We start from the raw sequence: 18,522 nt of genomic DNA, 5'->3' as shown, positions 1-18,522 counted from the left end.
AAATGACAGGAGGCTCTAGTTTGTATCTAAAATGTCGTCGCCGGCAACGTTAACTTAAATAATCATATATATTTCCCGCTCAAACAGGTTTGTATAACGCCATTTACGTTAACGAATATAAAATGTTAATTTGTCATTATATAAAAACGGAATGTGTACTATACACCATCTATCATTATGCCAAATAATCGAAATAAAAATATATGCCATTTATTATACGTAGTACAGGTTTATCTGTCTAGAACTAGATAGATAGATAGATAGATAGATAGATAGATAGATAGATAGATAGATAGATAGATAGATAGATAGATAGATAGATAGATAGATAGATAGATAGATAGATAGATAGATAGAATGTATTCATGTTATTTCTCAAGTGTTTTGAAATAGGAGACATATTAGAAAATGATCTTTCAATATCAATTATCATTTATTAACCACCATTTACATGGTTTCTTTTAAATAACTACACACACACACACACACACACATTTAGGATTCCATCCAAAAATATATAAAATCTATGTACAAACATCAGCACATTTATTATTTACAATAACTGTATTTTTGATATCAGTATGTGGAAATTATGACAGATCAACACAAACTGGAGTTAATGAGAGCAACCGAAATGTCACAGATGCATCAATACAAAACTGTCATGTTAGAAAACAGTATTAATTAGAAACATGCAAAAAACTGCACTGATGAGAGTTCAATGTGCATCATATGTACATATGTATAACATACAACACTCGTATATACACAAATGTTATTTACAAATAATTCCATTTTCCCCCAAAAAATGAAAAACGGGTCTATGTACATATTTCACAGCACGTACACATTTGTAGGGAACACTTGGCATTCAGATCTTTCACACTTAGTTACAGGCTGAGAACCGACATTAATTAATACTATACAATAAAAGCACTAGACTAGACGAAGAATCAAAACGAACAGACCAGAAATCAAATTAATTTAACACCTAAATAAACAGTAGTGTCACCTGTAAACACACTGGTTGGCTTTTCCATAGGAAGTAATGGCATATTAGATATAATTCAGCAGTGACAACTCTACCCTAATTGCCCTTATTTTGTGACAGAGGCCCTTAAACAAGATAAATTAAGGAAGATGAGAGAAAAAGACAATCAAATCAACATATGATTTAAAAGAAAAGTAATAAATACTTAAATAATCTTCTTCACCTCTCACCAGAAGGAATAATTAAGGAATACATTTCAAGCCCACACATTCTGATGGCGTTTATCTAATTCAAAGCCTCAGCAGTATTTTAATGCTTATTGATTGATCTGAAGGTGTCGAGGGATCAAATTTGTACACTTTTCCCTCAGCACATCTCTCTGTATGCCCCACGAAGATGAAAAGGAAAGTAATACAAGAAGAAAAAGGTGATAACTTTGTGTGCAATACTACAGTTTGATGTAATCAAACCCCATTTAGGTGTCATGGTTTCAAGTTTGCTTATTCAGATAGAAGCACAAAAGCATTTATAAATATTAAATTACATACAAACATTACCTATGTAGTGTACAGTTCACAGATATTCCTTCCAAAATGTACTTTTCAATCACAATTGAAAAGCATGTTTGGTTTTAGCACCTAAAAACCTTTGTAAATGTTTCAAGTTTCATCTAAAAGGTCGATATGTCCCACCTCATCATTTTCTTAGTGCAGTATATCGATGTGTGCTTATCAAAAGCTGGCTTTTTTTTAACCAGTGAGCAGCACAAATACTGGCGACACACACACACACACACACACACAAGCCGACTCCATATTAGCTCTTGCAACTGGAAATGGAAAGGCACATTGAGCTTGAGTTGGCACAGGCTACGTTTCCAGTTGATCCATATTTGTGATGATGCTGGAAGCTTTCAGCCACAAGGCATGGTTGGTTCAGAGTATTCACTCTGGTTTGTTCCGGCTCTGTTAGTCCAACTCAAATGGCACAATGTCCCATCAGGGTTTTGGTTCTATTAAACCACATTGAGTTCAGTGGAGTCCGTTTCTGAGTCCATCTCATTTTCTCTGTTAAAAAAAAAGCCACACAGGTTAGAGTTAGGCGAAATTAATGAATCACAGCCCCCAAAAAACAAGAATGCTACTAATCAGATTTAGAGGTTTGAATTTACAGTTTTGAGAATGTTGAGCAGGCTCAAGTTAAGCAAGACATGTGACTGGAAGAATGGAATCCCAACATATACTTTGTTTTACAGTAAATACTAGTATACAGTTGAACACACAGTGTAGCACAGGTACTTTACATGCACATTACAAACATTCGTCTTCATCTAAAAAGTAATGAGCACCGAGAATGTCTTTGTAGTGCTTTATTCGAAACATACAAATATCTTTTAGTCCTCTCAATCTCACACTCATCAAAAGTATGGCCATTATTTTCACTGTTACACAGCAAAGTCCTCTGAGTAAAATGTACTCAGTTTAGAGAGCATTTGGTCCCTCTTTAAATAAGGGCAAACAGGTTGGTAATAAGTAAAGCTGCTGTTTGTGGAGTTGCTTATTGATCGAGTTGATCCTCTGCTCAGATTTTGAGAGATTCAATGTATTATATTTCAGCTGATTTCTTTTAAGGCTGTGACTGAAATCAGCAGGTGTTCATCATCAGTGCTCAATCATCACCAAATTAATCCTTTCATTGTCTCTTTAACTTGAGTAACTCAATTTAGAGAAGGATTAAATACTTTCTAAAATTGTACTCAGGAGGATTTTGCTGTGTACCTGTAGTTCATTGTTGTTCTAGAACTGTTGTATAAAATTAATATCACATTTGCGCTATTTCAAGACAAAATTGAGTTGTTGGCATGTGTGGCATAACAGATCTTTTTCACATTTCCGTGTTTCTCACCACTGGAAGTTATGCCATAGTTGAGTTTACATAGAGAAATGAATGTGAAAGTACCATAAATACATGTTTCACATTCAAATCTAATCAAGACTGATAATGGCAGCCAGAAAAGAGAAAAAAAAAAAAAAAAAAGTAAAATTTACTGTCTGCCCTTAGATGCTGCATTAAACACCTTGTATAAGCAGTAATTTGTGTTTTTTCTTTTGTAATTTGATGCAAGGATGATATAATACAACGTATAGCTTTATAAAATGTACATACGTTTTTTTTTTATCTAAACATGAAAAACCTTTGAGGATTTAGGATGCTGATGAGCATTAAATAAGTCTTGTGAAATGGGTCCACTGTATCATACAATTCAAATATGAAACAAAAACTAATAATGGGCATTTTTGCTCTAATATCTTGAATTGTAGGAACATATAAATATATTAGTGAATCAATGTCTTGCATCACGTTTATGACCAATCAACTGTTTCAAATGTAAGATGGTGGGTCTGCATGCTAGGTTCTCCATGAATAAATAATTCAATTAAAGTATTAAACTAACAACCTTAATAAAAAGCAAAGTACAATTTGGGCTTCAGAAAATCAGTAGGTGCATTTACCTTTGCTCATTAAGCAGTTTGCGGTTGCCTTGTCGCTTTTCCTCATTGATGGGATATGAGATGAATATTAGCAGTCCGATAATGATCAAGACTATGGGAGCAGCAGACACCAGGATTTTCAAGGTTAACTTGACTTCAGCGGGTTGCGTGCAACCTCTCGTCACATAGCCAGCAAAACTGTTTCAAAGAGCAAGAAACAAAAGATTAGCATGTTAAATCCAGCCTCGTGACTGATCAATGTATCTCACATGAAACACTGTCCTGCATGGTCACAGTCTACAAACCCGAAATACCCATACCCATAAGAGAAGTGCTAATCGCATTATATCTGCAGGTCAGGAGGCCAGACTGATTCTCATACAGTAGAACACAAATCCAGGCTTATTGGATCATGCAGACTATAATCCAACGTTAAAAGACCTCATTGACTCATGAATTAAAGTACATAATTTTACAATACAACATATGAGAATGGGGATAAAAATGTAGAATTGTTCTTCTCAAACAAAAACAAATTGACCTGTGCCACACTTAAAGTAGTGTAAACTTACTCAAGACTAAGAGTCGAGACCCCCAAAGAAACTCCAGATGCAAACTTGGTGAAGAACACATAGAAGGAGTAGAAGATAGCTTCATGGCCTTGAGAGTCAGGATTTTGGACTTTAAAATCATCTACAACATCCGGAAGCATGGACCTGAGCACATATGAAAAAAAACTCATGAATACAAGTGCATCAAACTTGGAAGCACACCTTTTATTTGTTGTTGTTGGATATTTACCATGGCAAGAGGAAAGCTGCTGCCACACTGACTCCAGCAGCAAACGACGCGATGTATGTCACAGCAAGACTGCTTGGCACCAAGACTACAGAGATCAGGAAAGGCACCACAGACTGCAGAGAGAACATAAAACATCAGTAACTGGAATCAAAAACAGTATTTAGATGACAAACGCTGATGTTTCAGTTTAACTGAAGGTTTCAATGTGTGCCACTGCCAATACTTACTGTAGTCCCAATATACACTGCAGTCTTCTTGCCAAATTTCGTGAGAAACCACTGCCAAAATGGGATAGCAAGTGTGGCAGAGAGCTAAAATAGAGGAAATGAAAATAGAAGAGGCTCAATGAGAAATGCTGTAAGAGTGTGAAGAATAAAAAGGGACATTTTCTTGGAATGTTCTATTGAGATTGACACAATAACATTTAAAGGGATAGGTCATCCAAAAAATGATTCATTCTGTCATCCACTCAGCCGCAACTTCAGTTTCTATTTGAGCTTCTTTCTTCTGTTAAACACAAAAGATGACATTTTGAAGAATGCTTGAATCCGATAGGTATATTTTTCCCTAGTATGAAGGTCCGTGTTGAATAGAGTGAAGTTTGAATATCCTCTTTTGTGTTCAACAGAAAAAGGAAACTCTAAGGTTTGAAACCACATAATAATGGTGGGTAAATTTTCATTTTTGGGCGAACTATACCTTTAACCTGGAAAAAGATATAACCAGTTTTGAAATTTCACCAAAGCAACAAGCACAACATTTGCAACCTGAACTAATGTCATTACAAGGGTCAAATTATCTGGGGAAAAAAAATAATAATAAAATAAATAAATAAATTCACCACAATCATAATTACTTTTTTCAAATAATGTTAACGCAAAATTCTCAAACATTTTAATTTTATGTGCCATTTTTGTGACTCAAAGCCATGACCTCAATCTAAATCCATGCTCTGTTTTTGCACTGTTCTATCTTTCTAGATTTAGGATAGATAAGGCACGCAAGCAATTCACTGACCAAGATTTTATTTCACAATCAGTATCTCTGTTTAAACGCAGACTGCCAACAAGAATGCCAAACACCTTTCTGACAACAATATTAGAATGTAGGCTTGGTGTCATATTTTCAATATTTCAAAACATTCTATTCATTACATCTCCCTCAGGATTACTGTAGTCAGAAAGAAAAAAAACGCAACAGTATTGGGTTTACATGACAACAATAATCCTCTCTTTATGAACATGAAATCCATATGGAATGTGGGTTTAAACACTCAGAACAAGGACAAAAGAACATGAACTTGTTCATCTTGTTTTTTGAACAACTTCTGCTCTTCTTCAAACAATCTGGTTGCCAGTACTCTGCATATTGACAACCTTTCTACACTGAAGAATTCAATAATAGTCTTTTAGCATTGAAAAAGCACAATCAAAATGCCTTACTCACCATAATGACAAGCAAGATGTTTTGGAAGTCATTTCTGAAGCCCAGATTGTAAATGCAGAACAGAGCAAAGTTTCCTTCCAGAAGCTGCAAGAAGTGTTCATAGACATAAGCTACAGGGTAAGGAAACATTTGGAAAAGCTAACAAATAAAGTATTGGCCACAGTGCTGCTCATCCATAGCGGTTGCAGTTTAAGCAACCAAACAGCTGGTTGTGACCACAGATCAACCTAAATTATTTGCATGAGGACTTACCATAAAGGCTAGAGAGGTGAAGAGGAAGCCCATGACCAGCTTGGCATATGGACCATGACCCATTACCATGCAAATACCCTGGAAAAATGACATGGGCTCAGTCCTTACCCTGCATGTGTCTGTCAAAAAGAAGAGAAAGTCAAGATGAGATGGAAATATGGCACTAGATCAAACAAATGGCAATTAAAGTTGCTACAATAAATGCAAACACTAAGCTTTTTGGTTATTCCCGACAATTTTTAGGTGTTAACCCACTGAAAACGAAAGGGAACTTGTGCACACTGATCATTAAAACAACTTGCAGAGTTGTATTACAAGTAAACCACACATACACACAAAAAAAGTTGTTTAATTGCTTGTTCTCTTTCATTTCTACACCTTGAGCATTATAAATCCACAAATGAGGCATGATAATAAGTCAAGATTGTGCTTGCCTTTCACTACTACAGTCTCACAATATAGACCTGCTTATTTGAGCTGAATTAGTTTGGTCCAAAATAAAGTTTACACCAATAATGACCTTCTTTTACCACAAGCTCCATTCAAACAGCTCTCTCTGTACTGTGAAAGCTAATAACCCTGCTAAGCTTCTTCCCTGGCATTTCCCTGGGACCACCTGAGCTCTGGTGAAGGGCCAACTACTGATTCAAAGTAACTCGAGCAGCGTGGAAAAGCCCAGAGCACATCTGCAAGAACCCCATGAGACTGATAAGCACTGTTACACATTCATCACCAGGTTTGGTTGGTGCAAACTGAAGGAACCACTTCCCCTTTTTACAAACAAAAAAAAAACAATAGAAATTTCACAGCCACGAGCAACATTATGCTACTTACTAGTCAGGTTTGTGGTAGTATTATGATGAAGACTGCTATTTAGACATTTAAATGGACCAAAAATGTTCTGCGCAGGATGAGTTGTCAATTTTTTGACCACTTTGTGTAAATTTTACATAAAAAAAAGCTTAATCTGGTTATCTTTTAGCCTACTATAAGACATTATAGATGTGGACTAATCGCTTGATCTACACTAGCATTTCAAAAGTTTGGGGCCAATAAAATGAGTCAAGTTTGTGTCAATATTTTTATTCATCGTGAAAAAATGACTGCATTTATTGAAATAAAATTTGTAAATACATTTATAATTGTAAAAAATGATTTTCATTTCAAATAGATCCTTAAATGGTTTACATTAAAATTATTTAAAACACCAAATCACTTTTTTAGAAATATTAAGGTATTGATTACTGCATTTATAGAGAAAAGAATTGTTAAATCTTTAAATGTCATCCTAAAAAAAGCAGAGAAATACTTAGTCTTTGTAATAGTACCAGCACTTACCCTTTTGTTCTTTTACACCAAGGAACAGGACCACAGCACAGACAACATAGATGGCGCAGATGACACCAGATGCGATCATGTAAGCATTTCTCTGTGGAAACCATAAGATACCAACAATTTAATATTAATGACAAAAACAAACATTAATTTTAACAGCCTGTCTTTAAAAAAGCCTCACCAGGTCCTGCAGTGAAACATGAGGCTCAGTGATGTTGACATCGGGAGCCACCTCCCAACCAGTGGAGTTCAGGTCAATCTCAGTGCTGATACAGGGAGCATTGGCCATTCCCACAATCTGACCCTGAATAGCAGTGCCAATGAGTGTGCCCAAAACCTCAACAGTCATTCCTGAGGTAAGAGATAAGGGATTAGCTATGCAAACAGAACTAGCTGTCACAGAGAACAAAACTAGCTGTAGATGCTTTAAAACTCACGGTAAGCTGTAGCCGAATCCCTCTCTTTCTGTTCAGTGCTGATGAACATGGTAAGAGCGGAGTATGGCACGTGGAAGCACTGTTTTTTTTAAGAAAAAAGAAAGGTTAGGAAATGTTTTCAAAGCCAAATAAGCAACAACTTATGATGTTATAAATAAGATAACTCACTGTCTGTAAAGTTTGGAAGCAGCAGTAGAAGATTAGATACCAGACAACTTTTCCTTGGTCAACAGAGGGCACGTACCAGATGAGGAAATAGCAAAGTACAGCAAATGGAGTAGACAAAACAATCCTGCATAAAATAAAAGAGATGACATTAGTGGAATGGTATAAAAGATGATCATGATTAGCATGTCTGGGAAACAGATAACACACAGTTGAGGTGTGCCAAGTGAAGTGTTACAGCACATCATGTGGCAAACATGTTATATCCTTTCCCTTTTTTCTATTATAAAAGCCAAGATGTCATCATAAATTCCCAATATATTGAGTCACAAGCAAATTGACTAGATCACTTCCTGTCTTTGTTCAGAAACCTGCACGACTCCTTTAGGTGGCTAATGTGGACGTTGAAGTGGAAATATAGCGTCTGCTCTTATCTGTTATCTCTGTACAAGGAAATTTCATTTCAGTCATATTTAGTCATGGAACTGAATGGCATTTGCTTTCCTGGTAAAGTGACTTGTCAAGTGAGCACTAAATCTGAGCTTTATTGATTTTATGGAGAAAGTGGAGCCTCGCTTGGCAGTTTTTTGTAGAGTATACCTTCACAGAATCAGAGTTCACAGTACTTCCCTGATTGACTCGGAATATCAATGTTTGTATTCAGTTTCTTTTAACCTCACACCCCTCTCCACCCCCTTGCTGTTTATTTATCAAACATTTTGGCTAATTCCATGATGCTTTCAGCTACCAATAAGACCGCAGAACTCAAAAGTGTAGCATTGCCCATCTTTAAAGTCATATTCAAGATTTTTTTTACCCAAAATATGTTCTCAGGTTCTATGTGGACCTTCAAATTGAAAAACTCTGGAATCATTTTTGATTCATCCAAAAAAAAAAGAACAACTGTGTTCAGAATCACAAATATTTCAAGCTCTAAAAAGAAAAATGATCAATTATAATTGCAGCATTGTATAATAATATGAAAAATAATCCATTACGATTATCAATGGGCACTACATTTTATACTGCTTTTATTTATTATTAGCTAATGACAATACAGATGTTCACCTACAACATTCTCAGGCAGAATTTGCCAATATTGTGTAATTCTGAAATGTTTACCATGGATAGTACATGTTTTTTATACAAGTTAACCAAATGTAAAATAATATACTTTTTGACTTTTAATTTATTAACACTACAATTAGCATAACAAAAAAGTGCATGTTAAAAACATGGCTTGGATTAAATAATGGACTTTGCCTGCACTAAACAAATATCAGTGTAAACGAGCCTAACAGGTAAAGGTAGGACTGAGTTTGTTGGAGCGAAGGTTATTCAAGTGCATCTGAAATCACTGACAGGGACATCCTGCTAAAACTAAAAACAACAAAACTCTAAATCTTTGTCATCAGTATTGACCAACAACCCATATTTTAGTTTATTTTGTAAGAACATAATACTATTATACAATATATTTAAAAATCAAATAAATAATTGTCTATACAAGCCTAAATGGAGGACTGTATTTGATCGATATAGAGTTATTTGATTGCATTTAAAAATCACTTACACTTATGAAGAAATACTGTAATGACAGAGCTGTATTGTACTATAGTTTATCTTGCATATATAATATCTGTTAACAATTTGTTATATCAGCTTGCATTAAACATGTCATTGTAAAGACTTAACTGAACATATGTTTAAGTGCACCTTTAGCAAAAAGGTGCTACTATTTAGGAGTTCGAAATAGCAACCACATCTCACTCTACCCGGTAGACCCAGCCATTTGAACTAAAATAACCCCACCGATGAGTGTGCCGCCTTTAGACTTGAGGCTTTGCTTGGTCTGCCTTCCCCTCATTCTGATTGGATAACAGAGATGGTGTGTTGTGGGTTGGACCACTCATGCTGCAACCAAATTTGCATATTTCTCCCAACCCCCATGGTATGTGGCACAAAAAAGGAATGTCTTCCTTCTGAGCCCTCAACGCAGGACAAATGCTGTGTTATGCATGCCATTGCTGAATTACAGATAACTCAATCTACACTTCACATGTCGCTTTAAGACAGAAAATATTCCGCGGATTAAGGCAGATCAGAGATGATCTTGGCCTTTCTTAATCTTAACATCTGTAGAAAGTCATTTGCGGTTTATGAGGGAATCGTGTTCAAATATTGACTTTTATAGTAACAGAGTATGCAATTTCACTACTGATAAACCATTGTAATGAATTGCCCTTTAGGGCTGATTATAACTCACATGACTATTAATAATATGTGTGATCAAGTGCAGAGAAAATTCAATTATACATGCTTGTGGTCTATGATTCTCTAAGGGGATACTTAAGGGAGAAAAAAAGTTCCCTTTAATTCTGTACTGACAACTACACAAACAATCCCATGTGACTTCCCAGAACAAAACTGGCGTTCACTAGGGATCTTCTAATGGATCCCACCTAAGAGAATACAATCTTCTTGCTCAGATTCAATGTCACTGAATTGAGCTTAATAGGGCATAACTTTCTCACCAGCTTCCTACCAGATTCCTTCACATGCACAGTGTCCAGTTAGAAAGAAGTCACACATTTCCCTCACCCCACCCCCAGTTCCCACCACTTCCTCTGACTGGTTTTCCACTTATTCATACAAATGAGAGACCTCCTACTTCTGAGGACTCAAGAAAGCATGGTCACCAAAACACTCCTCATATGCACAACCATATGACATATAAAACTAAATAAGTAAACCTGCCTTTTCGGAGCTTTAAATTGGTTATTTGCTTCATTTGTCAGTAAAAATCATTTTCAAATTTCAAAGTTGAGTTTTTTCCTCATATTTGTGTTCCTTCAGTCAAATGGCATTTGAGGACTTCAAAAAAGTTGATCGGCAACTTCAGGTGGACAAATATTAGCTTAACATTTACTTTTACTTAGTTTTCTAAAAGCTTTTAGCAAAAAAAAAAAGTTTTTTGCTAGAAGTAACATTAAACTTAATGAAAATGTTTTTTTTTCTATGTTAAAAGCATCCTTAAAGCTCAATTTTATTTACCTCATTATATGCCATTTAAACTAAAGATGATTTTGAAGTTGTAAATAAAACAGTCAAGTAGGTTTCTGCTTCAAATTTCATGTTTGATTCGATACGTTGCTTACCAATTGTTTGTATTATCACTTTCAGAAGCAAATTAAGTGAAATGGTTTGAATTCCAAATAATTATTTATCATAACGAGTATAACAATATATTAGCAAAACCAGAAAAGCTATTCAACAGACCAAATTATACGCAAATGTTCCTTGTTGTCAGGACACTGATAGTCACTGGTTTATTCATGCGTGTGATGTAGAATCAAATCAGATTGGCTGACTGAAAATGCAAATTGCCCAAAGGCATTGCTTCTGTAGTGTATCCAGTCCCTCGACCCCCTGTGTCCCCTCACTTAGAAACATCACCAGACATACTTGGCTCTCCCACTTAAAGTCTACACCTCCTGACATTTCACAATGATGGAGAAATAGGTCAGAAGACAAAGCAAGTGACGGACCAGAGAGATTCATTTGGGATGTATTTTAAATTCAACAGAAGAGGTCGTTTGAGGGTAGAATTGTGAAACAGCACTTTTCCTAAGAAGGGCAAAGCAGTTACTACAGGCAACATGCTCCTTTAACAAGACAATTCCGAGTCTTGTTCAATGAGTCTGTGAAAAATGGCTCTGAACATCAAGATCTAGACAACAAAGCATTGGAGAATTTAAGGACATACCAAGGCATCATTCGTCCAAATCTTGTCCATGGAGTCCGACTGACAAGAAATCCCACTGTAGGGTCTGTGACGGCATCCCATGCTCGACCCACAAACAAGATGATGGAGGCATAAAATGGATCCAACTATCAAGAAAGGAAAAAAAAATTATAGCTCACATCATTGGGTGGGATTTTTCAAAACCCTATTAAGCATTAGAATGGACTGATAACAAAGAGTTGACAAATTTAAAAGAAATATGAATTATTTTTGCTTTATTAAAGGGGAAAAAATAGAAATCACTATTAACATACATGGTTGGAAGAAAAAAAAAATCAATCTATTTTGGTCATAAAGAAAGATATGCACCGCTACATATCAGGTAAAGATATGACTTCTCGCAATAAACCTACGCATTTACAACAGTCTAAAGGGCTAGGCAGCATGTAAACTACTGCAAAGTTTTACACAGAGCTCATGGTGCCCAGTGACCTTGAAACGCACGAGATCATAAGCCACATGACAAGCAAATGGAGTTACTCCTTTGAAACAGCTTTACTTACAGTACAACACAATTACAAAACTGCTGGAGGAAATGTTGCACAGACCAAGTGCTTCATGCTGACATTGTGCATTGTAGGAATAACTGTTAATTATGGGATTAAACACATTAGCAGAATACATACTGGGAACCTGTCTTCTGTAGTCAGTGGTTACATGATAAACACTGAAGGCTATTAGAACAATCCTATTCAGACTCTTTAATCTGGCCAATAAGCCTGCCAAGACTACAGTAGCCCCAAAAGTTAATGGCACCAAGGACCTTTGCAAAAACGATTCATTTTCCAGTACAATTCCCCCTTTGTGACTGTACTTGTCGTCTCAGACTATGCGAGCAGGGGGTGTAAAGAAACCCACTGCCCCCTGAGGATCACAATCATATTCTACATTCTACAAGTCAACTTGATCTTCTGTTACGAGGCACTTTCCATGAATTGAATGTACGAGAAAGGGCCTGGCTTTTAGGCAAGGCAGGTCAAGTTCAGAAAATGTTGATCTTCAACCTACATATTTTGTTTCTGCCCTATTATTACTGCATGACAAATGCAAACACACTTGTGAGAAAATACAATGACATCAACTCCACTTTGACACCTGGTATTAAGATGTTTCTTCGGCAATCTAATCACACACTGCCTTCAAGTGTTAATGGGGTTTAAATGTTTTGAAAACACATTCGATCGGATTGCTTTCATAATGTAAATACCTGGGGTTATTCAAATGCATTCAACCACACAAAAAGAACACCTCTTTTATCCAATTGGTCAATGAAAATGCATGAGGTCTAAACATTACTTGTGGCAATCTGATTCACAATGGAGACACATTGCCGTTTACACCTGGAGTTTTCAATCAATCTCTATTTTTCTTCACTTTTGACTACTATCCAGATCTCCCAGAAGGGAGAGTCTATGGGTGGGTTTATGTTTGGGCGTGTTCTGATATTGTGATCTAATATTGAAGAATGAGCTTGCTCTGGCAATATATTTGAACTCAAAAGAAGACAACAGAAAACATTATGAAGAGAAGCAGGTTTTGTTTCTGCTGTGATAGCTACAAAACTATGCTGAACCCTGTGGGCTTGCTGACAAAAACACATTTTAATACCACGTTAGATAGAAATTTTTAAAAAGTATTATCTTTCTTGAAGACACAAAAAATATATCAGTCAGAAAAATAAAAAATAAAAAAATTAAAATCACAGAGCTCTACTCACCAAAGCAACGTCCAGTAAGTAGATCTGAAGGAAGAAGCCAATTGCACATCCTGTTATCTGATATGGAGCTCCTCCGATGGCATAACACAACTTGCTGCACACCGACAACCGGCTCTTCGTTTCATGCTGTTTATTAAAAGAAGAAATAAGAAATCAGTTAAGAAATAAGAAAAAAGTATGGATACTAAATTCAATAAGGTCATAATAGTTAATAATAATAATAGTTGCTCATGTCTAGGCCCACACGGAATCTGCACACGCAGAAATCCACATATTTTTAGCCCATCATTGAGTATGTAAAACTTGTGAAAATGTGTGTAAATTATATTAATTCTGTTTTTAAATTAATTTCAGTAATATTATTGACTGATATGAAAATGTTTATTTGATTTGTTTATAATACAGTTTGTAAATTAATACTTTCTGTCTATTACATATGTTAAATCAGAGACTTGCTTTGTTTACCAAATAAGTGGTTCTAATTGGATTTGAATTGTCAACATTAAAAGTTAAAAAGGTAATATTTTTTATTTCATATATTAAGTTTAGTTATGATACTCCCAAAATCATTCCGCATAAATCCACAGATTTTTTTTTTTTTACAAAATTCTCTGCAAAAATAGCAAAAAATGTCTGCAGATTCTGTCTCACCCTACTCATGTCCCAGCAGATATCTAAAATAACCTAATTGCGGTGTAAATAGGCACACTTTGTCCAGACACACTGTAATTTGGCTTAAGTTGTTGAATTGCTAGGGTTTCAAGCGTCTGTTTCAATTATGCTAATACTACGCATTTCTGCTTGACTTGCTGTTTGATTCTAATCCAAACGTAGCCTCATTCGCCATTCGAACATGTAGATTCTTATATTTGGGTCAACATATGAGCCCTTGAGCAGACAAATTCAACTGAACACAATCAGATGAGAAAGCATTCTCTGATTAACATCAGCACGCCAACTCATGGAAGATCAGCAAAAATTCAAGCTCATCATAGGGGTTGAACAAGAGCTCACTCCCTTTCTCATTTATCAAGTCAAGTGTGGGTGTGATTGCCAATCAGTTTGGTGACTTCAAATATATTAGTCAGTAACAGCTGAGTGTCAGTCACATGTACAAAAATAAATCATTAAAGCTGCAATGTTCATACTGGAAGCCATTGGCTTTGCCCTTTTTTTGCACACGGTGTTCCCACAACACCCCCTGATCATGTTAAAGGACACGGAGATGATCTTAACACTCCAAAGTCATGTAATGAAGACACAGGATTACTGTCTTATGGAAGGTCCAAGTGACGTGGAAATGGTGTGACAGAGCTATAATAGTGGACAAGGGGAGTTCATTGCCAAAGACTCAGGGTGTTAATAGAGCACTTGTTGGTGGTATATGGAGTCAGTGGGGCTTTTGTTAATTCTGGACTGCATGCTGTGTTTGCTTGGGATGCCAACACTTAGGGTAAATAAAGTTGCTAAGAAGGTATAGGAAAGTAAATAAACCCTAAACTGTGAAATTTTTAACAGCTCTGCAAAATAACGGATTACTTAATAGCGATACCATTTTTTAAAGTCAGGTTTCATTTTTTTATGTTAGATAATCAACCGTTTAGACTCCAGTCAAACACAATTTTAAGTTTGCGCTGTAACCATTCACACAAAATTAGGGCAGAGAGAGTTAACAGGAAGTCATTTGACATAGAATATCCAGTATACAACTAATTTAGCTTATCTACCAGCAATAAAGCATATCACATTTTACAGCAATGAAATCATATCAACCTCATAAACCAAATGACTGTTTACATTTAAGGTGGCATGGATTAATCATTCTGATGATGTGGCATGTGTGCATGTGGAGTCTAGACTTAGATCCACCAATTTAACCATTGATTAATGCCTTGTGGCACACACCCAAGTTGAAAACACATCTGAAATAATTACTTTATTTACAATTTTGAGTTGATGACAGACCACTGATTGATGTAAAATCTGTGCACTCACCACATTAATTATGATGGCATGAAGCTGGGTAGAGGTGTGGAATCATTTAAATGTGTTAAGCTGTTTGGACAGATATTAAGCTTCCTGTGTTTTAGGTCTTCTGCTTTGAGATCAGTCTGCTACATAGTCAATGTAATTTATTGTCTTGATAAAATTTTAAGTGACAAAATAGATTTTATAAATATAGAAAGCATATTAAATATGCAAACTGTATATATTTACGGCTTCAACATGTAGGCAAAATTATTTTCTATCATTGAGCGCAACATATTCATGTAAAATTAAAACACTTTTTCATTACATTGCTATAGGCTACTTCTTTTAATATGGATGTGAGCAAATGTTTGTACTGTTACACTGAATAATATTAAGGAAACTGTCTGCTGTAAATAAATAAATAATATATATAATACAAGTAAAAAAAGTAACAACTTTTAATGCTAAATATTTCAAGATGAACTAATTAAGCACACTGTAAGCTAGGCTCAAATAACACGTACATTAATAGAACCGTCAGTCAGCAGCAGTGAATATAGCCAACGGCTCCCATTCAAATTCACACCGGTCTACTATGCAAACCAGCAATGAAACGTGACAAAACCACAAACTCTGGCGCAATACTGAAAAAAACAGTAAGCTTATTCACGTGTGTTCAGTCAAACGTTGCTTCATAATAATATGAAGCCTATAATTTTGGCGTCGCGAAGCGGTAAAGAAGGGCGTGCGCGCTCAATTCAACCTGATGTGACACGTCGATCTGCGTTTACCGGTTAACGTTACGTGGCTCTCCAACAAGAAAAGCATCTGTAATATCTCACTGTATATACGAGAAATAAATAAAAAGCATACTTTATTTTCAGTATCTTACCTTCGCCAATTTGACTTCGTCTGGGCTGGGTTTTTGTAAGAGGCTGGTATTGGAGTACTGTTCTGCTCCCTCTCCTTTTGCCATCTCTCTTTAAGATTTAAAAATCGTTTACACCTTTCCTGTGAAGCCAGTTATTAAGTGCTATTTCAAAAGGACGAAAAATAAACCGACTCGACTAAAACATAAACTGATCCTGTTAGTATACACCGTACCTTTGGAATCAACCCGTGTTTCTACCAAAGCGTGTAACAGGGTGTAGTAATTGGAAGTTTAGATCCACCCCCTTGAACCATTCATTCTAATACAACAAACCCCTCCCTCTTAGGCTCGTATGATTTCCCCCCCCCTACCGTTGACGTCACCACGTGAGTCTGACGCACCGGAGGAACTAAATCTTTTTTGTTAATGGGACATTTGGACATAATACGATTGCATCACTAAGTTTAAGACAGACGTTCTGTACAGAATAGTTGTACTCTCTAATGACAAAAGGAAGTCGTGATTCATCAAATGCTTATATGGGTCAAAGTCAAAAATAATTAAATTGTCTTCTTGTTGTTTGTGTCGTACAATATAACGTGTCCCCTTTATCAAACATTTTGAAAATGATTTAGAAAAGACAGAAACAGGATAGGCGTGCCAACTAATTAACTGTCATATATCACACATCTAAGCAATACTTAGTACAAAATACTGCACAATCTCTTGAGCTTTCATTCATTCATTCATTCCTTCATTCATTTTCTTTTCGGCTTAGTCCCTTTATTAATCTGGGATCACCACAGCGGAATGAACCGGCAACTTATCCAGCATATGTTTCATGCAGCGTATTCCCTTCCAGCTGCAACCCATCACTGGGAAACATCCATACACACAGAGCCGCTGCTGGCCAAAAGCGTGCCCTATGCGTAATTTTACTGTGGTGCCCCCCAGAGGAACAAACATATGTCTTTAAACATGTATTTATTTATTTATATAAATATGCTTATAAACACTTAAAATGATTCTTAAACATCCAAATGCTTATATTACAAAATAATAGTTTACATCAAAATAAACACTGACATGTCTTCTGCAGAAGCATTCAAAATTTCAAACATTTACAAAAGGTAAGGAATAAACCTTCTCTGTACCTGTAGAGATAGATGCTGCATCCCGTGTCTGTACCTGTGCAGCTGCTGGTGTCTCTGGAGCAGTGCTGGATCAGGACATGTCATCTTATTTTGTGTCAAATGTCAGCATTGACCTCCATGTTCAATACAGAAGAAATTAGTCATTTAAAGAAAAACTCACGACATACCATTAAAACAATGGGTTAGTCAAGCACTCTTCATAATGTTTTCAAACTACAACCAAAATGTGGATTTAACTTGCACTATAATCCATTGTGACATAGGCTGGCCCTTTCTTTCAGAATAAATCAAAGACATTTGTGGTTTTATAAGAATTAATGAGTTTATTTTTAAACAAAAACTTTGTTAACATTCAGGAAAAAAAAACATTAATGAATCCATGCAATAAAAATAGTTTATGGCCTGTGGCTTACAGTAATTTGACTCATTTTATAATATTGATCTTTCAGAAATCACAGAATGAGTCAGTTTTGTTATTTCATATAGCAATGTACAAAAATGAAAAACTGGCCTATTAAAAACACACCAATCCACTGATGTAAAGACTAAAGAGACTTTATTGTCATTGCATACAAGCAATAACAGCAGCAATAAGAAATGTATAGAAATAGACAAAACAATAAACAATGATAACTGCAAAGAATGATATAATTATATAATATAATAACTATATATTAATAAATAATACATACTTCGAAATAATTGTGCAGTGCATGTGTATGTAGCTAGTGTGCAAACAGAATTGTAGAAGTATTGTACAAGTTAATAAAAATAACTGAGTTTGTGTATTTATTATCTACATGGGGCAAACGCGAAAAGTCATAGAACATGTCCTGTCATAGTTTAAAGCACAATGCAAAGTCAAATCAGGCAGATTTGGTGCAGTTTTGGAGAAGTTTAAACATTAGCCTTACTAATTTACTTAACCAATAATTTCCAGATGTTTTCCAGATTCATGGACATACAGTAAGTTACCAAAAACTGATGCACGTGATTCATCTTGTACTTTTTTCCTCTTCTCTGCTCCAGACTGCCGTTGTCTTTTCCCGGGCATGGTGGACCGGGCCGCGTGTGCGTTTATATTT

At 35.7% G+C, this 18,522-nt stretch overlaps 1 protein-coding gene across 1 annotated transcript; it reads right to left on the bottom strand.

Annotated features, from left to right (window-relative positions):
• Nucleotides 1–414: 414 nt before the first annotated feature.
• Nucleotides 415–16,563, bottom strand: mfsd2ab (MFSD2 lysolipid transporter A, lysophospholipid b). Its single transcript, XM_056479312.1, has 14 exons — nt 16,305–16,563; nt 13,442–13,567; nt 11,686–11,810; nt 7,923–8,046; nt 7,755–7,833; nt 7,499–7,668; nt 7,321–7,411; nt 5,983–6,101; nt 5,731–5,814; nt 4,512–4,595; nt 4,285–4,397; nt 4,056–4,199; nt 3,505–3,681; nt 415–2,058 (listed from the first exon to the last, which is right to left on the bottom strand). The coding sequence occupies exons 1-14, from the start codon at nt 16,386–16,388 to the stop codon at nt 2,007–2,009; spliced, it is 1,572 nt and encodes a 523-aa protein (XP_056335287.1). The 5' UTR covers nt 16,389–16,563; the 3' UTR covers nt 415–2,006.
• Nucleotides 16,564–18,522: the final 1,959 nt, after the last annotated feature.

This window comes from Danio aesculapii, chromosome 19 (assembly GCF_903798145.1).
Source record: "Danio aesculapii chromosome 19, fDanAes4.1, whole genome shotgun sequence".
In the NCBI taxonomy this organism is placed as follows: Eukaryota; Metazoa; Chordata; class Actinopteri; order Cypriniformes; family Danionidae; genus Danio; species Danio aesculapii.
The sequence above is the reverse complement of the archived record's forward strand: the minus strand, read 5'-3'. Positions and strand labels throughout refer to the sequence as shown.